Consider the following 21,290-nt stretch of genomic DNA (forward strand, 5'->3'; position numbering starts at 1 on the left):
AATTTGTTTTTAAAATGTAATAATTTATAGCATTTACATGCTACAGTTTTCTATTATCCTTCCAGAATTGACCACTAACCATGGGTAATTATAATGAGTATATTTTTTACTCACGTTGTCACTTTCTCCAAATTTATTGCATTTAGTCTTCAGAATTCACCATGTAGAAAATGTAAGGGGCTAAAATGTATATAAACCCATGTCAGGGTTAAAATAGGATCCCATTGGAATTCAATTTTATTCTGGCTGGAGATGAATAAAGTATTAAAGTTTTATTAAACAGTATTTGAAACACAAGCTGGGTGTTTACCGTATAATGCATCCTCATCATTTCTAGGGTTGTCACAGAGTTTCTCAGACAGTTAACCCAGATGTGCATTAAATAAAGTCTCACAAAAAAACCTCTGATAAATTTTATTCTTCATATTTGGGTAAGGGTACAAATTCTAGACCATGTCTGTGAAGTCAAAGTGACATCACTGTGCTAGAGAGAAAGACTTCAGGTTGGCTGAGAAATTCAAATGCAAGAAAAATCAGGAGCAGCATATGCTGTTGCTTCTTATTCTCCGATCCACAGAGTCTCTTCAGTAAGTAGTGCTCCCATTGTCTTCATAATTCAAGGTTAGGGAAACCTACATATTTTCTATTCATCTATGAAATCACTCAATTGGCAAGCAAAACATGTTGTAAAATCTATTTCCGAACACATGGGAAATAAAAGGAAGAAAGTAACAGAATATATAAATTCATGCTATCTTAATTCTAATGTCTATCTATAAAAACATGGGGTTGTAACAATAGCTCTCTAAAATTTTTATGAACTGCAGAAGCCGGGGATCACTCCCATTTTCATTCCTATTTTAAAAGTCTTTTTGCTTGGTCATCTAAAGATGCTTTTCAGATTTCAAAAGATCAGCCATCATTGTTCTCTTTGTGCCCCTAAGGAATTAATAAAATGCACATTCATTTACCTCTTTCTAAATGTTCCAGTTAAAAACTAAACAAAGAAAGAAATATGGGAAACATTATCTTGGACACCTTTTTCTCATTACAACAACAAAAAATGTGCAATATAAACAGAACTCAAGTTTTCTTTTATTTTGTTTTTTTGTTTTTTAACAAGACTGCCAAGAATAATACAGGTCACATAGCTGTAACCTCCTTAAAGGAGACATTTAGTTTGCAACAAATACTTGCTAGTGAAAACACATCACTAGCATTTCAAAAATTTACAAAATTTTAACAAAATATTCTCCTAAACAGCTATCTTTATATTTGTAAACAAAATATAAACAACTGGTTTATCCAGTTTCCACTGCACGTCAAACAGGTGGCAAAGTGATAGAGATCATCTTTGATTTGAAAAGAATAATAATGAAAACCAAACTACTTTATACCCCACATATTATAATCCTAGAGAATAGTTTTGGAGGAGGATCCTGGGGCTTAAAACAGGCTAATGCATGACATCATCTACTTTAACAGTCTTTTCACGTACTCACATGGCTTTGATACTTTATAATTACATTTTTTCCTGTAAGATAACAGTATTGTTGCTGTACAGGCCATAATTCATTTTTTTTTCTTTTATTCCCCAAAAGAAATAAGTGTGATCCATTTTCTATCAGTTTTCATAAACACACTTGAGACTTCAGACATAATAGGAGGATGGCTTCTTTTGGTTTCGGAAGCCTTCTCTCTTACAACATCAGAGATGTTAACAGTTTAGCCTATATGTGCATGCTGCCATAGATAGGTGGATGGTACATGCACCTCCTATTTCAAAAATACAAATGGCAAGTAGGTCTGGACAAGGGCAAACTGCAACTTCAACTCGATTTCTGCTGCAACCCTATCACCAGCTCAGCTCTATTTATTCCTTCACTTTACTGATATAGTCAGTGAGTTTGTTGATGTTTTCTTCCTGCTGTTCTAGAGCATCCAGGACAATGCCCATTGGCGTCTTCTTCAAACCTATTCCCTCCATTTTATTCTCCAGTTTGTTCTTGAGGTTCCGAAGTCTCAGCGACGCATGGATAAACATCACTACAGAGAAGTGAAACACTGTTAGCACTAGAGCATCAGTTATCTTTCCCCACAGTCACATCACACTCCCTCTCCTCACACCTTCAGTATACTGCCTCAGCTAGCAATAGTCTGATCTGGCTCTCTAAGGGATCCAAGCCCTCAAATAGATCCTTGGACTTTATAGAAAGCTTTTTGACAAGTCATACATAAAGTTTTCTCCATGTGTGAAGGAAAACGTATTCAGCAGGAAGGGCCATAGTCTGGCAGCCACACTCTTTTCCTCCCACACTGATATCGTTACCTTTCACCTACTTAAATGCCCTGAAAATCAACATGGTTCCAACCTACATCAAAGTCGATTTATACAAAGTTTCCCAGGAAAGAACTCATGCTCAATTCAGGGATTTCCTGTATTTTGTTCCCTGTGGGAAGCGTGAGGGTGAAGTCCAATTAGGAGGTCCCTAAGAGGCAGTTTTCCAAAGTGTTGGAGACAGATTTATAAATAAAAACTAAAGGTTTTACCGACATACCCTAGCGTTTCCCAGATTTGCTTCATCATTAAGAATTACCTGCTTGTTTATTAAGAAACAGATTCCCAAGCCCCTCTGCTGGACCTCCTGAACCAAAGCTTAAGGGATAGGCCTGGGGATGTGTATTTTATGCAGGCGTTCCAGATGACGGACACCAGCAATTTTCAAACTTCTGTGTACGTACAAATCACCCGCAGAACCTGTTAAACAGGAAAATTTTGGGTCTCCATCACCCCAAATTCAGACTGTTAAGACTGAAGTAGGGCTCTAGACCATAAAATTTCAATAATCACTCTGGAAGATTCTGATATAGGTGATCTTGGACCTTCATTTTGAGAAACACTGATGTGCGTTCCATCTGGAAGCTCCCAACCCAGACTGGCCATTAGAAACATTTGAGGAACTTTCTAAAAATATAGCTTCTTTGGGCACCACTGTCGACCCACAGAATCAAGATCTCCAAGGGATGTAGCTGGGAAATTTGTATTTTTAATAAGCATCCTGGATGATTCTCATAATCATCAAAGTTGGGATTGATCTTGTCTCATTTTCTTATTTTATAGATTAGTGAGCTACAGCCCATTTGGATAACTGGTCCAAATCACATTGCTGGTTTCCAGTAGGTCTAGGATTAGAAATCAGGAGCTCTGACTCTCTACCTAGAACACATTTCATTACGCTGGCCTGTCTCAGGCTCTGATGTGGAAAGGTACTCAGGTGAACAAGCTGTGTGGGGCCGCCCTGTGGCCGAGTGGTTAAGTTCGTGCGCTCCGCTACAGTGGCCCGGGGTTTTTCTGGTTTGGATCCTGAGCACGGACATGGTACCACTCATCAGGCCATGCTGAGGCAGCATCCCACGTACAACAACTAGAAGGACCCACAACTAAAATATACAACTACATACTGGGGGGATTTGTGGAGAAAAAGCAGAAAGGAAAAAAAAAAAAAGATTGACAACGGTTGTTAGCTCAGGTGCCAATCTTTAAAAGAAAAAAAAAAAACAAGCTGTGTGTTTAAGCAGAATTATTGAAATTCCAAGCCTCTAGCACATAAGGAAAATCAGAAGAATATTTCAAAAAGTCTGAATTTGCCGATTCAAACATTTTGTCCAATAAGGTGCGGGATTCATCCATAAATATTCTGGGCTTAATCTAACAAAACCCAAATCAAGCAATTGATTCTATTTAATGGAATAAATGCACATGTGAAATGCTGTTAAAGTTAAAGGGATGTTCCTGTGGTATAATACACTAGAATTTTAATTAGATTTCTGATGATGAGACTGGAATTTTATCTGTCCTTTATTTCAGGCTTCAAGTGTTTGAGATCTCAGTAAGCAACGCATTTAAAATTTAGAAAGCATCTAGTTCCCTTCACCAGAACTGGAATACTTGTTATGCCATCTTCTGGGCCAATATTTCTATAGACTTATAAAACTGTTGACACTAATTAAGATTTTCTGAGTAAGTAGAGAGTAAATAGTTTGGTGCCAAATGAAATATGTTCATTCCTGTGTCAGGACAGTATGAGTGACACAAAGATTGAGAACAGACTCTAATATCAGACAAATCTGGAGTCCAGTGCAGGGCTATGGAACTTTCTTGTTGTATGACTTGGGATTTGTATTTCTTTTGTTAACTGTTGTGTCCTCAAAGAGTGTCTGGCATAGAGTGTGTGCCCAATACATATTTGTGGAATTAATGGACTATTAGGCCTTTCTGCTGTTTCAGAAAATTCTGATAATTTTGCAGTCATGCCAACACACATAAGAAACAGGTTATATAATTCCCATTGAACAATCGTGCCTACATTTTTTATGATATGAGAAAAGGAAGACTCAGGTTCACTTACGCAACAAAGGAAAAGTGATGCCAAACACAAAGACCATGACTCCACCGAACATAGATATGAGGAAATAGCTGGCCAGCATGACCACCATCACAAATGTCGTGGGATACCGCTTCTTCATCCGGCGGAGGATGTCTTTATTGTGGGCTGCCCACACAAACCCTGTGAACACCAGCACCACCACAATTCCTCCAAGGATCATGTTGAAGGGGCTCAGGAACCTGGAATATGAAAAAAAAGAGGGAGGCTAGGTCAACAAGAGTAGGAGCAGGAAGAGGAAGATGAGGAAGGGGAGGAGGAGGAAAAGCAAGTGTTGCATACTTACTAAGCATTTTATCTAAATTGTCTCATTTAATCCTTAAACCTGATGAGGTAGATAACTATTAATTCATTTCTCAAATGAAGAAACTGAGGCACAGAGGTGAGAAAATGGTGGAGTTAAAATTCACACCCAGGCAGTTTGACTCCCACCAAACTTGCCAGTCCATCTCATTAGAGGCTCATGATTTTAAAAGACTTTTAAAATTTAAAAGAGACCCCCTTGTTTGGGGGGCGCTGCATTTAGCTTTCATACATCCTGGGCTCTAGCACACATTAGGTGGTATTTTCTGAGCTCTAAGGACTTATTTCAACCTTCATCGAAATTGCCATGACAAATGAATGTAGAGTAGAGGTCACACAGTGGCCTCCACGGGCCAGATCATTGAGTCTACAGTCACATTTTCGTTTGGCCTGTACAATGTTTTTAAAAACTTGTATTTGAATTTCAATGTGTTAAAAAAATCCATAAAACTTAGGATTTCTTGCTTCTCCTGGAAACAAGAAAATCTAACACTAGACCCACTTTCCCACATGTCAACAACTGGCTGAAGCGCCTTCTCATTCACATACAACAAATGCTCTCCTTTCAGCCCCAGACCCCAACACTATCTACTGCATCTCTGACACACAGGCCCCCAGTCAGTTGCCATTAATTGTTGTTTTTCTGATAGTTGGCCTGCATTGCTCTCTTACATAACCTGCCTGGCCCATGGAGGCATTTGAGTTTATGACTCCTGGCATAGACAGCCCATGATAATTCCTTAGAAGGGCCCAGAGTATCATTAGGGGAGGGGTTATCAACTGAGATTCCCAAGCACAGAGCCGCCAGATTCATTGTTACGAGCCAAAGGTTACACTTCTATTGATAATAGAGGACAGACATTATGAAGAGGAAATTTAGACAAGTATTTTATAAGTGACAATGACTGGGCCTGGTAGCCCCCCACCCCTACCTGCTGTGTATACTAAACCCTTAACAAGACATTTGCAGTCAGCAAGTACAATGAGTTACTTTTTACCTTCACAAGAGCCTAATGAGCATTTCACTCATGATGCCAAGAGTTTATTTCTCTGAAATAGAACACATGATGGATTCATACTCATACTGGGATTCATGTTTAGGATAACCACGATTCTTTTTTAAAAATCTCTAAATTTTAGCTCTGATTCTGCCTCCGGAAACACAAAAGCTATTCAAAATAGTTTCAAATAGGAGTGAAAGTACTACATACCTTAATGGGTGAAATCAGGGATATAAACTTCTTTGAAAAAGTTTAAAATGTCTGTAAAAATGCATGTAATTAAACAGTGGTAAGAGTAGTAGCACATCATTTAAAATTAAACCCTACAACAATAAGCTGCCATTTCATTTAAAACTCTTGCAAATGTTTATAGTCTTTGGGGCAACGAATCCCCTCCTCAGAATAAAGTCCAAGGAAATAAAAAGGCAAAGACTGAGTTGTAAAAATATTCACAAGTGGTACTTATGATTAAAAATTTTTAAAAATAACATATATGGCCCACTATTTACTAGATGGAGGTATTCACAGATATTTTTACAAAGTTGAAGTACATATTTAATAATATGGGAAGACACTAATAATATATTGAGTAGGTAAGAGCAATTATAATACATTCTCTCTGTTATGTGGATTTGTCATATGTATTATATAACTCAGAAGTAGAAATTTTATAATTCGTATATTGTTTTGTAATCAGAAATAAAATGAACATATAAAAAAAGAAAATATAAAAACAACTGTTCCCCAGCCCTACAACCCAGACTTGCCACAGGCCAACTACAACAGTCCACCTTTACTTCCATCATCTCTCCAATAACATTAATGCAATTTCAATTCACTAGTTGAACTGAAGCAGTGCACATTCCTTTTCCCACCCAAACCTTAGTTCCCTGCCCGTTCCCCAGATCCTCCTGCAGCCAACGGGCACACCCCATCACTCAAGCTTTCCCAATACCCAGCACACGTGCTATTCAGTCTGTCCTCCTCCTCTCTCAGTTACTTATATCTGGATCTACTTAGTCTCTCTGTACTTTTTTTCTTTTCCTTTTAAAAATTTTATCTGGGTTATACCCTGTCTTCTGATTTAACCTCAAAATTGATCTGGGCAAGATAAAAATTTCCATATAGGCCTGGGGAATGGATGAATAGGACAGGGCAAAACCAAATCCTCCTTAGAAGGTGGAGGTGGGGAGACTGAGTGGAGAGGCCCAGAAACTCCCACAGATTAGTAAATCTCATTCCTAGCACCAAAAAGAATCTGAAAGAAATTATACCAAAAGACTATAGTAGTTATACTGGGTAGTAGGATCATGGGTAGTTTATTCCCATTTGCTTATTTCTATTTTCACATTTTTTTCAACAGTCATGTATTAGTTGAATAAAAAAATTGATATTTAAATATTAACAAATGAAATCAGGGCAAGGTGCCTGTAATAAATCCTTTTACATAGCTTTGACATTGACCTAGAACTCACCCAAATATTTCTGAGCTATAAAGAAAAGCAAAGATCAACATTAACTCAAAGAACTAGAGTGGAGGGTTCAAGTTTAAGGAAACTTCATTGCATAGCTGCAAATGGGAGATGGCTGGCTGGCAGCAGTGTCAAAGGGCTCCTACTCAGTTCTTTCTAGAATATCTATTAAAATAATAAACCACGAAGTGAGGTATAATAAAATGCACGCCAAGCTTTTCCTATTTTCCTCTGGATAAGTAAAGTAGACATCTAGGTTGAATATCTAAAAAAAGCCCAGGACAAGGAACAATGAAAAATCCAGGCCTGACCCGAGCAATTCCAAATTTGCTTTTCACCTGTTCCTGTTGCTCATGTTCAAGGGAAAAGAACAGAGCAAAGAGTCCTATAGAACTGGTTTTAGCTTACAACACACCCAGCCACTGTCTATAATTAGAAAGTCACCAAGTTTCCAAGCTGGAAAAAATGAACAGTTACTCCGAGTAGATATGATTTTCTTCCTTATTCTGCTTAAGGGCAATTCCATTCTAAGAAATGGTAAAATGCACACCACTTTAATGCCCTGGCATCTACGTGCACTTGGAGTAAAATAAAACACTCACACCACCCTCCCCAGATGAATTTCTTTTCCAGTGAGTCCAGTTCTTATCCGAGATGAGTAAAGCTTTTATTCAACAGCTGGGCTCTTAGTCATGCCAGTCACAATAAAGCCCAAGAACCTTTTGGACAAAACTTTCATAAATATGCCACTGCAGCTTTCAAATGGACAATTGCCATTGGCCTTAGATGGGTGGAGTTTCATTTACTGATAGTCCTTGAATGAGAGAGGGAGGAAAGGAGGCAGGAAGGCAGAGGGAAGGGAGAAGGGGAGAGAGGAACGAGGGAAAGAGGGAGAGAGAGAGAGAAGAGATGGAGAGGGAGAGAGAGAGAGTGAGAAAATGTGATTTTCTGCCCTTGGTGGAAATAGGACCTAATCTTACAAATCAAAAACATTAAGTATGTTTTTCTATTGTGAGATAAAAATACATACATACATACATATATATTCCATTCAAATAAATAAATAAATGTAATAGTTAAAAATTCTAGTGGAATCATTGGCGGTTGTAAAAAGCTTTAGAATCTCATCACGGAATCCTGTAGCAGAGTCTTCAAAGATTTATCAGTTCAGTCTCATTACACAGACGAATAAACTGAGGCCCAGAGAAATGAAGAAATGTATTCAGAGGGATCCAGAGGGAGAAAAAAGGGTGCCATTGATGTAATTGTGACAGCAATTCACAGTATAACCCATTCTGTGTTGTTAACCAGCTTCAGGAACTTCTTTCCTACAACCATTCTAAGCAACCTCGTTCTTCCAGGTGGGGTAAGCAACTAAGGGTCATCCTGGGAAATTCTTCAGCATTCTCATTTCTTTCTGAAGGAAGGTGGCCATTAGTGGATGTGGACACAAGTCTGAAACTTGCCAACGTGATTCAGCTAGCTATATCTATAGTTTCAGCACAAGCTGCTGAAGGGAAAAAAAAAAACCTTGGCCAATCACAGAAATTTAGAGCTGGGGGAAATTTTGAAAACTCACTTCATTCTACATATAAACAAGCTAAGGAATAGAGAAGTTAATAAGTTTGTCCCAAGGCCACCAATTGCAGAGTTTGGTGACAAAAGTTCACCAAAAGAGAGATCCTCAGATCAACTCAAGAGCACATTTGTGACTCCTGTCATGCTGCAGTGCCAACAAGAACCAAATAGGCAGCGAAATATTTCCTGAGCAGTAGAAGCGGCTTTGCACTGAGTTCCAATTTTCTAAACCAAAAAGTTATTTTTGCACTTTGGTTCCTGAGCAAGCCTGACTCACCAAGAAAGGGGGGAACAATTTACTCACAGTGGACTTCTCTAACTTGGTAATGTTTTTCTGTGGTCCCTAAGCAGCCAGAGAGATTACTGCAGATCCGAATCCACCCATCCATTTTCTTGCCTCTGCATACCGTTGGGTAGTTTGCACCTGGGACAAGGCCTGGTGGAGGGGGTAAGTGGGGCCTGAAATCCAGGCCACACTTCACTTGCCAAGCCTGTGATTTGGCTTAAGCTGCATCTGCGAAGGGTAAGGAGTGCTTTTAATAATTAGTAGGAAGGAGCCTTAAGGGCTAGCAACAGCCCTGCGGGCCAGCTCTCTCATACCTCATCCTCCAGATTTTCCCCTCCATCTGCTGGGGCTTCTATCTCTAGAACTCATCTTGCCTCTGGCCATCATAGGTATGTGCACAAGCCATTCTTTCTGCCTGACCCACTCTTACCTCCTTCAAATCTCAGTTTAATCAGCTTTTCCTCCATCTCTCTGACCAGGTCATAGCACTATATGCCTCTTCTTGATAGAACTTATCACAGTGGCAGTTTTACATTTATTTGAATGAGAATTGGCTGAATGTCTCTGTCCCCCACTAGAGATTAAGCTGTATCAGGACAGGGACGTGACTTTTTTTCCCCTAACACGGAGCACAGTGCCTGACACAGAGCAGGTATTCAATAAATATTTGTTAAAAGAAAGAACAAAGCTAGCACATTTTCACATTATTTAAATAAGCCCAGCAACTTTCTATGGCCACAAATTAAGTGACATGAGACCGATCTTGCACAGATCACTATTCTCATTGTACACAAATATTACTGGAGAAATAGTCCCTGTCTTTGTGCCTTCACAAAGTTGTGATGAAAGGAACAAATGAGAAACCAAAAGTAGGAAAAATATCTAAACTCCAATGCGAGCGTAATGGATGATTATTGTGATATGATCCTTGCGGTGAAAGGCACTTGAGCTTGCTGGAAGGAGGAATGTTGTATGTTTTGTTGCTATTGCATGCTGGGAGCCAGGAGGGAGAGTGGGTGGGACAGAGAGAGATTCATGCTCCTGCAGATCTGTCTACGTAGGCCCCTCTTGCTCTTTGATTCCTCAGACAGCCCCAAGAATCTTCTGTGCTTATTTTGGTTTCCCAACACAACTTCTGTCCTGGCAAGAACTGTTTATCACTGTAAAGTATAAATGTAAATGGACAAGTCGGTTTTGAGTAAATGTGATCAGTGTCTCCTGAGCCTAAAGATCACAAACAGTTAAGGTGGGATGGGAGCGTGTCTCTTTTGTCACAGAAAGGTCATGGTACCCTAACCTTGAGATTTGCCTAACCAAATGAATGAGGAGGGCCCACAATATTTATTGCATACTCACTGTGTACTGAATATTGATTGCACCTTGAGTACTTGGCACCATCGAACTAAATACTCACATCCGAATGATCCACTGACTCAGCAGCCATTGGTATGTTAAAAGTATTCATAGGAAGACATACCTTATGAACCTCCATGTTTTCTTTTGCATTTATAAACTAATTGCTTGTTTTATTTTTAATAAACAACAAGTTGGATCTGGATTAGAAGCCACATATCTCACACTTCCCACAGGGATGGAGCTTCAAATAACAGTCAGCGTATAAGGCTCTGATTAGACTGCAACAAATCCTTCTTAAACTTTTTATTCTGGAAAATTCCTAACAAATACAATGGCAGAGAGAATGGTATAATGAACCCTCCTGGGGGCCAGTCCGTGGGCTAGTGGTTAAGTTCGGTGTGCTTCACTTCAGTGGCCTGGGTTCAGTTCCCAGGAGCAGACCTACACCACTCATCAGTGGCCGTGCTGTGGTGGTGACCCACACACAAAATAGAGGAAAACTGGCACAGATCTTCGCTCAGGGCAATCTTCCTCAAGCAAAAAGAGGAAGATTGGCAACAGATGTTAGCTCGGGGCAAGTCTTCCTCAGCAAAAACAAACCAACAAACAAAACAAAACCCTCCTGTATACTCTTCATTGCCTCCAACAATTAGGAACCCATGGTTACCCTCACAAAAAATCATGTTTTGGAAGTAAAGTGGAAAGATGGTTGTTTACAAACTGTTCTTTCTGAATGCTTTTAGTAAAGCAAATAAAATTGTTATCACATGGCAAGTTCTTACAAACCTGTGGAGAAAAAACAGGTTGGACAAATGCTAATGAGCCTGGTAACACATAAACTCCTTTCCTATCAGCAGTTTCTTGTCTGTTTACCTTCTGCTAACACTCAATTTCCACATTCCCTTTTGTTCCTCAGAGACCAGAAGGAACCAGCACTGATGGGACATGACGCAGATTGGTAGAAGTAGGAACCAAGCCCCAGTTTTCCACTTCAGAAGTGCTTTCTGCCTTCCAGGTATCTCCATTAGCGAATGCTGGGGGCAGGGGAAGGCCAGGCAATCCTATCAATTTATGGTAAATGATTGCAGAATGGAGAGGCAGCCTGCAAGTTTTGTTTCAGATCAGAGGCATGGAAGTGTTCCCTGAAACGAGAGGCCAAGCTCATTAAAAGAGACAGAGGAGGATGTTATGGGTAAGTATTCTGAAGCTGAGTGATACAGGGTAGAATTCATTTGTCCAAAAGGAAAATAAGAAATTTCCAAGTTAGGTCAAGTTCATCTTCAATTAGATTTCCTATGCAGAATACCCTGCCCCTAATAAGTTGATTGAGAGCTTCTGCCCTCTAAGAAAGTGGCCAGGAACCCAAATATGCTCATTTATTTGCACACTTACCCAGAATCATTGTAAATCCTTACATATGGAAACGGGACAGAAACTAGCAACCCCAGGCTGACAGTGGCAGGGAACATTTTTTTAAAAAGTGTGTGAGGAGGAGCAGTCAAGAAGAACAGGTTACATAAATAGCGTCGGAAGATGATTTAACAGAAGACAATCCTTATGAGATGAAGAATTTTGAGATTAAAATTTTGAGTGTTGATAGACCTCTTAAAGTTTTGTACTCAGAAGAAATGCACAACCCACCAGGGAAAGACATATGCCAGCAGGCCAAGCGCTCTGCCTCAAGTGCAAGTCAAGGGGTTGTGGGAGGGCAGGAAGAGATTAATTCTGGGAGGCTTTGGGAAGGCCAGGTGGAGTTGTCTGCCTGCCTGTATCCTCAGGACCGACACAGGTCTGGCAGGTAGCAGGAGCTCTGTGAATATTTGTTCAACTGAGTGGAAGGCACCTGAGCTGCGGGTGAGGATGCGTGAAATTTAATAACCCTTTCCCCTGTCCACAAACTAAGTGCCTCTTCCATTTTTAACACCTGAGAGTTTTGGAATTTGGAATCATAAGGTACAGGGGAGACCTGGTAAGTCAGGTTGAAAACGACATGTGTTTATGTAGGTGTATGTTTCTGTACACTTGCCATACTTGTATAAAAATTAATTACTATGTATTCAGTGTTGTCTTGCTGGCCCTCTAGACCCTAAACTCCATGAAGGCAGCTGTCTCATTCTCTACAGCATCTCCTAGCACAGTGCCTGAGAAGGTGGGAAGTGCTTCCTACTCTTTGTGGAGTGAATGAATGAAGAACACAAACAAAATTAATGTTGCAGAATTAGTGTTGAAACCGATGAATCTCAAAAATATTTCCACTAGGTTTTAGCATAAATAGACTACAATTAATTCCATCTGCAAATGTTGTAATACCTTCCCATCCAGAGCATCCCAGGGATTTCTCAGTTTTTTTTCTCTCTACTACCTGGAAACTTGTTTTTTCATCTGGCAGCATTAAAAGGTACAAACAATCTGACCACTTCTTAATATCGGATGCTGGTAGCCACAGGTCTAGAATACACTACAGGACCTCACTCATTTTGAAAAGATTACAGTAATGCTCTTTTCAAACAAAATTACCAGCCTTCCAGAAATGCCTTACCATCTCAAGTAACTCAAAGCACAAAGTGCCAACTCTAGTTTCCACCTTCTGGTAACACCTCCCCAGGCCACATGGTGCTGTGGTACATTAGCTAAGAAAATATGAGCTCATTCATTCAGCAGCTACAGTTTGCCGTCTTAAAGGAGAGGCACAAATGTACACAGTTGAGAATAAATGTGCCTTTCTGCCTGGAGACACAGCAGGGGCATTTATATCTTCATGAATTCTCTGTGTGGTTGGTGCTTCTGAAGCCAAGCCAGAAAATAGGAGTTCTGATGGCATGGAGGAATTTGTGAGAATAAGTCAAGCATAATCACATAAATGCTGTGAGAGTCAGGTATTCTGTTGAATGGGGTTAATTAGGAACTTCAGAACATTTGCGATGGCTTAATGGAAAAAGTAGTTCACTTCCTATCAATAAAACAAGCGACCATCAGCAGCTTCGGTTCTAAACAGCCACATGACCTCAAGCCTTTCCGTTTGTGAAAGTTGGGGGGTTTGAGGGGATCAGTACTTCTCAACTTCAACTTGGGGATATATATCAGAATCACTTGGGGAGTTAAGAAAAAAAATATAGGTGCCTGGACCCAGCCAAGAACTATATATTTAGAATCTCTAAAGGTAAAACCTAGGCATATAGGTGTATTTATTTAAATTTTCTTAGTGTTTCTTTTGAACCAGACCAGATCAGTGCTTCTCACATTTTAATGTGCCTGTGAATCATCAGGAGTGCTGTTAGGATGCAGATTCTCACCCAGCAGGTCTCGGATGGGGCCTGAGATTCTGCATTTCTAATGAACTCCCAGGGCGAAAGATGCTACTGTTCCACGGCCCACACTTTGGATAGATTTCTCCGGCTCAAATCTTTTGGATTCTGTTAAGCATGCAGAAATTCCCGTCCACAACTAGAACGTATCACATGCTTAGAACTTAAATTCCAAGCGCAATTAGGTGACTCTGCTTTTTACTTTGAAGATAGAGGCAGAGACTTCCACTGCTGTATGCGATGTAAAAAGAGTATCCAGTGCCGGATGTCCCGTGTCAAAGATGGGGAAGGGAAGTCATGTCCTCTTTAATCTTAGACATATTTCCTTTCTTGATTTAAAGGACACAAAGCCATTTTCAGCAAAACACACATTCCCCAACTTGTTATTCATGCTCTTCATTTCAAGTCATTCTGTCTCTTCTGAAGTGATGCCTGAATCTTAAAAGGAAACTCGAATCTTCAAGGGAAGCAAAGTTTGATAAGAAACACAAGTTGCAATTATGACAAAACCACTAAAGTGTATCCATCATCTAATACTTATGCCTAAAAGAACACACAAGTTGTCAGAATTTTAAATATGCCTGTAACCTAGGATTTAATGTAATAATAGCAGCTAATGTTTGAGTGTTATCATTTGCCAGGCCTTAATGTGTTTTATACTAATTAAGTCATTTAATTCCTACTCTGTAGCAGTGGAACTCCACAGCAAGTGAACTTTTGAGCAGAAAGCTAATAAAAAACAAATGCCAGAATTCTGTCAAAAAATAAAAAGACTGAGTCTGTGGGTTCAGTAGCGTCTTCCAGGCAGAATCATAAAAGAAGGATACCATAACAAATTTAATAAATTAAGGATAATGATCAAAGCTGTGTAAAGCTTCGAATCCACTCCATTCTCTTTTTTTTGAGGAGGAGGATTAGCCCTGAGCTAACATCTGCTGCCAATTCTCCTCTTTTTGCTGAGGAAGACTGGCCCTGAATAACATCTATGCCCATCTTCCTCTATTTTATGTGGGACACCTGCCACAGCATGGCTTGACAAGCAGTGCATAGGTCCACACCTAGGATCCAAACTGGCAAACCCTGGGCTGCTAAAGCAGAACGTGTGAACTTAACTGCTGCACCACTGGGCCAGCCCCTCTACGCCATTCTTATGTTTAAAAAGTTAGGAGCCAGGAGCTAAAGTCAAATTGCTTTGCTATGTAATTGCAAGAACTCTGTTTAAGTATCTTGTTATAAAGCAACTTGCATTTACTGAAGATGACATGAGGAGTCATCATGATTTTCTTGGTAGTAGAGCAGTAGTTCTCAATCAGGGGTAATTTTGACCCCCAGGGGACATTTGGGAATGTCTAGAGACATTTTGCTTGTCACAACTAAAGGGGAGGGTGCTACTGGCATTCAGTGAGTGGAGAGCAGAGATGGTGCTAAACATCCTGCATACACAGGACAGCCCCCCTACAACAAAGAATTATGCAATCCAAAATAATAGCGCTAACCTTATATAAGAAACCTTGCAGGAGAGAATTTCAACAAAATTCTACAAGGACAATATGAATCAGCGAAGAGTCTGAATTATAAACTTTTTAATTTAATTTATTTTTTTCTTCTTCTTCCTCTCCCCAAAGCCCTCCCAGTACATAGTTGTATATTCTAGTTGTGAGTGCCTCCAGTTGTGCTTTGTGGGACGCCACCTCAGCATGGCTTGATGAGCCGTGCCATGTCTGCGCCCCGGATCCAAACTGGTGAAACCCCGGGCCGGGGAAGCGGAGCGCGTGAACTTAGCCACTCGGCCACAGGGCAGACCCCTCAACTTTTTTAAATTGAATTTTCACACTATAGTAATTCTAACCAACATGTAGCAAGTGCCATCAGCAATGACCCAGTAGGAATCAATTTAGCAGCATGTTGTTGTTATGTGCTGGCATAACACTATGTGCTTCAAAATAATTTGTTCCTTTAAGTAGGTTTGTTGCCCCGTCATCATGTTGAGGTTCATTTATTTACTCCTTGCACTCACGAACTAGGCTCCTGCTATACAGTAGGGCTGAGGGATACAGAGAATAAAAATAATGATAACCACAACAAGAAGAAGAAAAAATAATCACAAACAAAACCCACAGTCTCTGGCCTCAAGGAGTCCACAGTGCAGAGTGGAGACGAGTGAACAGACAATTTAAAAGCCCATGGAGTAAGTTTAAGAAAGTTACAGGCACAGGTGTATCAACACAAGGGAGTAAGGGGCAAAGGGAGAAGTTTCCTCAAAGAGGTGGTACCAAAGCTGAGTCTTGTAGGAGAAGTAGGAGTAGATGAGTAAGTTGGGGACTGCAGTTTGGGTGGACGGATAAAGATGCTGTATATGTTTCTCAGTAATCTCTATGATATACCAACAATGATAAAAATAATAAGTAAGATTTGTGGAGCAAAACCTAGGAGCTGGACACTGTTCTAAGAGACTTGTCTCTATTAACTCAGATAATTCTCACAGAGGCCCTATAAGGCAGGTACTATAATTAGTCTCATTTTTGAGGGGCCAGCCCAGTGGCACAGCGGTTAAGTTCACATGTTCCGCTTCTCAGCATCCCGGGGTTTGCCGGTTCGGATCCCAGGTGCGGACATGGCACCGCTTGGCACGCCATGCTTTGGCAGGCATCTCACACATAAAGTAGAGGAAGATGGGCACGGATGTTAGCTCAGGGCCAGGCTTCCCCAGCAAAAAAGAGGAGGACTGGCAGTAGTTAGCTCAGGGCTAGTCTTCCTCAAAAAAAAAAAAATTAGTCTCATTTTACAGATGAGGAAGCTGAGGCGTGGGGTGGTTCAAGTGACTTGCCCAAGGTCACATAGCTAGTGACTGTAGCTGGGATTCAAAATTTACTTAATCTGGTTTTGATGGTGGTAAACTCTTAACCACTGCTTGAACAGTCAGGAGATATGGCAACTGTCTTCCGCAAGGGCTATTAAGAGAATTACTCAGAGTTAATCTAAGAGGCATAGTAGACCTACTGGGTGGAAATCATGCGCCTGGTAAATGATGCTTTTTAAAAAGAATGAAAAAAGTGAATTACCAGGCGCTGCCCAATCAGGCCCTCATACACAGATTTATCTCTATCCTAATCCCTCTTAATCTCCATCGTGGTACAGGCAGCCCGTTCTGGTCTTTTTGGAGCTGGATTATATCGGTTTGGTCTTTCCTCTCCCTTGCTGCAATCTTGAAGAGCAGGCTCTCTATCCTTCCCCAAGCCCGTTTTCAACACCAGAGCATTGAGTTGAGGCTAGAGCCCTCCAACAATGCCCTGGAGGCCCCTCCCCACCAGCAGGGGACTGAACCATTGAAGAACTCCCTTGGAACACAGTCCTTTCCCAGTTAACACCCAGGCCACATTTTCACACACACTTCACCAAGATAGCAGGAGAAACTATCAGATGCCTTTAGAGAATCCAGATAAACAGAGACCAGCACTGCTCTGACTCAGCCATCTACCGACATCACCAAAAGAGAGTTCTCTGTAGAATGAGAAATTTTCCAGAATCAACTAAGCTCCCTGGCCCTGAAGATATTTAGTTTCTTCCACCTTTAAGAGACTATAATTCTAAACCCCATGACTCATAGAAAGATGCATAGAAGTCAAGAGCACAAGCCTGGGTCTGTGACTTTGAGCAAGTCATTTAACCTCTCTGAGCCTCAGGTTTAATAATAACAACAATAATAAAAATAATAATGTCTCATCTCATTGGGTTGTATGAGGTAATGCAGGTAAATTACTTAGCAAGTACCTGGCACCCAAAGCACTCAATAAATGTTTCCTTTTATTATTATTATTAGATTATAAAGAAAGAAAAGAGCAATTTGTGGAAAAACTACAGACTGTGTGTGTTTGTAGATGCACAGAAAAGAGTTGAAGGTCATAAACCAAATTTTTACCAGGGCACAAAGGAAATCTCACATTTTACTACACAATTTTCAAAACAACTTACTACTGGCCTGTATCTTCTGTAAGTTTTTAAATATAAGAATAAGAAAAAATAAACATGGCTATTTTTCACTTTTACCTTCAAAAATTTCACTGCCACACCAACATCTCTTTTTTGAAAATGGGAATGGGAAAAGCCAACATCCCCAAACCACCTGAGTTAGTGGGCTAAGACACCATAATGAAAGAGCTATATTTAGTCAAGGGGCTGGCCCCTGACCTTCACAGTGAAAAATGGATTCTATCAAGGCGGGCAAGCCTGCCCGAGCTGGTGTGTGGTCTGGGGAGGGGTGCACCTCTTTGAAAAGCAAGGGCTTTTTCTGTACATTTGATTGGTATGTGTCAAACCTTGCCTCACATCTAAGATTTCGTAGTTCTCTCAAAAAAAATAAAACTCCAATAACTAGATCACCAGAGGAGATGCCTTGCTGGCTTCTTTACAGAGAGGGAAGAAAAAGAAAGCAAAACAACAGATGCAATCCTGTTTACTACTTATTTTGTTTTAAAGAAATTTTTTAGCATTCTGGGAAATGAGCCTCAAGCATGAAGGTATTGGGAAGCAGCCGCCTCAGGCCCCAGGCCTGTCCTACCCCAACTAATTTTAACTTGGCTGCCGCTCTAATTCAGAGTCGGCTCGGAGCCCATGCCCTCCGCACACCAAGCCATTCTCAGGGTTTGTAATTCCTTAAGCAACACATAATGAGGATCTGTAGGATTGTCTACTGAATTACACAAACAAGCGTCCACTTCTGCATGGGGGTGACTACTCTGAACCACACTGAGAAACTGTGAACTCTCCTCTGTGCTGTGTATTTGGTCGTATAGCTCCTCAACAACGGCCAAGTGTCCTTGGGCCAGAGTTCATGTCTGATTGATCTCGGTGTGCTCTGAGCTTGGCACAGAGAAGCGACTCAATAAATAAGCCAAAGAATGGCAAACCGACTTAAGAAACCACCCTCTGCCCTTTCCCACACCCTCCAAGTTTGGATTTCTCCCCCTTTTCCCAGGCCAGCTTGCTCTTTCCCTCTGTATTTGTTCTGAAATAGAAATGTCAGACACTTCTTAATGGCAAGTGAGTTCCTTTATAAAATCGGAGGGTGGCTTTTTCTTTACAGATGCACAGGTTCAGCAGGGTCTAGAATATCACCACCCCATCTTGCAAACGTGAGAGAAGCATTTCCTAAAGGGTGAACTACAAGAAAAGGTGGTTGCCAGCAGAGCAGGTGCACGTATGGAAAATCGTATATAACACAGGACACTTCTTATTTTAGGATGAGGTATCGAAAAGGCCTTTAACACACTGAGACCACAGGCTAGGAAGTGAAGCGATCACGCCTGGCAACTCCTGGAAGAAAGAGCAAGAGGACCCCGTCCCTAGAGTCAAGACAACCTTCACCTCACACTGGGAGATGCGCCACCTGGGAACACCCACCCTCTTGCTCCCAAGCTCAGCTTTTCTGTACAGTGCGGCAGGTACTAGGTGGAAAAACCGACAAAGCGCGTCGCCTCTTAGATGCCCTTTTTACACTAACACCCCCAAAGGGCAGAGTCCGGATCCACACCCAGCCGCCCCAAGCCTCCCAGGGCGGCGCCCGCCCCAGCCAGCCCCGGGATAAGGTTACACTACTTTCCTCGTTCTTATTTTTTTTAAAAAAAACTGGAGCGCTGTAACTATCTCCCCCAGCAACAGCCTAATCCGAGCACAGAAAAAAATGTCATTTTTCTTGCCCGAGGTTGGCAAAATTTCCTCATCCCTAGGGATCCCCTCACGTCTCAGCGCGGGGAGCGGAAAGGCAAAGGGGACCCCTAGATTGCTGGCCTCGCCCTGAGAACAAGTTTCCACTGGTTAGACCGCTTGTGGTTGCCAGGGCAGGCGCCAGGCGTGGAGAGCGTTTCCGCATCCCGAAATCTTGCACACAGAGCTCCCTCCGTGTTACCCCCGATCAGTGCCCCAGAGAGGGACCCCACTTACCCCACGACGGAAATCATCATGGCAGCCACCACCAGGTAGTTGGTCTGATAATAGAGCAGGTTGCTCACCACGCGGTTGTTCCATTTGGAAATGTCCCTGAAGTCCGGCCGGGCGAAGCGGTCAGAACCCGGGAAGAAGTCGTCCCAGGCGCGGAGAGGGGCGATACTCACGTCCATGTCTCGTCTCTCAGCTTCTTGTTCTTTGCCTCTGGAATCTGGCGGCGGCGGCGGCGGCAACCGATCAGCTGAGCTAGGTTAGAGATGACAGCAGCTCCGGCTCTGTCCGCTCTGCGGTTGGCGGGCAGCGGAGCAAAGGAAATTGGGAGCGGGCGGGCGTTTTTCTCTTCTTTACTTCTTGATTGGCTCTAAGTGGTTGATTACAGGAAAACTGGGGCCCCGCGACAGAGCAAGGGGCAGAGTGCAAAACGGAGATGAAATGACAAAAAGAAACCAGCGGAAATCCCCTGTCTGAAGTGAGGTGGCAATGTCTTCCCTGGCAGTCCGAATACAAACAGCCTCCTTTAAAATACCCCTTTTGAGGGTTTAACCTAGGAATGTGTTCTGGACTTCAGGGAGATTTTTTGCAGCTGTTCAGATGCCAGTCTAAGTGAAATGGAATGGAAGGCAACTATAGTGTTACTGGAGGATGAGCTGGTTTTGAAAACTAAGTAGTTACTAACCCCTGCACATCTGAATGCAATTCTCCTGTTTTCTCTGCTTCACCATGAGTCACTATGAGTGAAATCAGATTGGCAAAATAGGAAAGCAGGATGGGTAGAACGGAAGGGCTGATTTATTCTTTCACTTCTCTTCCTGTTCTCCATCTCTATTCTCCCCAGGGTAAAATTATTGAACTACTGTGCCATTCTGATAAAGTGGGCACTCTCGTTACTTTAGCCCTGGGCTGGGATGTTTACATTCGAAAGGAAACAATGGTCTGCAGGGAACTAATTGTTCTGCACCCCGTATTTTCTGGGCAGAAACACGGATTCTACTCCAAAAGGGCTTTCTCAGTTTTATCCTAATATTTGGGGACAACTTTCACTAAGGGAGCACAGTATGTTAATAGGTAATGTGATAGTTTTGTATCTCAGCCCAAAGAACTGTCAAGAGATGTATTAGTTGTAAATTCTCTTCTAAGGGTTCCAAAAGGATCATCTTTTTTTCAGTTAAGGGGCTGGTTGGTACAGTAAACCTCCCTGTATCTCAAATGCAAGAGAAAAAAGTATTTTGACTCACTGCATAGTGTGGTAGGCAGAATTCCACAATGCTAGTGTCTAAGACAACAGTCTCTAAATCTGCAAGTGGTGCTGTTTTTAAAAAACTGAATTTACTCTCCTCATACCAATTTTCAAAAAATTGGAAAGCAATAAAACATTCCTAATACTGGGGCCGACCCAGTGGCATAGTGGTTAAGTTTGTGGGCTCTGCTTTGGTGGCCCAGGGTTCACTGGTTTGGATCCCGGGCAGGGACTTAGCACTGCTTGTTAAGCCATGCTGAGGTGGCTTCCCACATAGAAGAAGTGGAAGGACCCACAACTGGGATATACAACTACGTCCCAGGGCTTTGGGGAGAAAAAAAGAAAAAAAGAGGAGGATTGGCAA

General features: G+C 41.5%; 1 protein-coding gene across 1 annotated transcript; it reads right to left on the reverse strand.

Moving 5' to 3' along the window:
• Window positions 1–401: 401 nt before the first annotated feature.
• ARL6IP5 (ADP ribosylation factor like GTPase 6 interacting protein 5) lies at window positions 402–19,975 on the reverse strand. Its single transcript, NM_001308942.1, is given in 3 exon segments — window positions 402–2,046; window positions 4,410–4,627; window positions 19,687–19,975. Coding segments are annotated over 3 exon segments (567 nt in total). The 5' UTR covers window positions 19,863–19,975; the 3' UTR covers window positions 402–1,873.
• Window positions 19,976–21,290: the final 1,315 nt, after the last annotated feature.

The sequence above is a fragment of the Equus caballus genome, chromosome 16 (genome assembly GCF_041296265.1).
Source record: "Equus caballus isolate H_3958 breed thoroughbred chromosome 16, TB-T2T, whole genome shotgun sequence".
Lineage (NCBI taxonomy): Eukaryota > Metazoa > Chordata > Mammalia > Perissodactyla > Equidae > Equus > Equus caballus.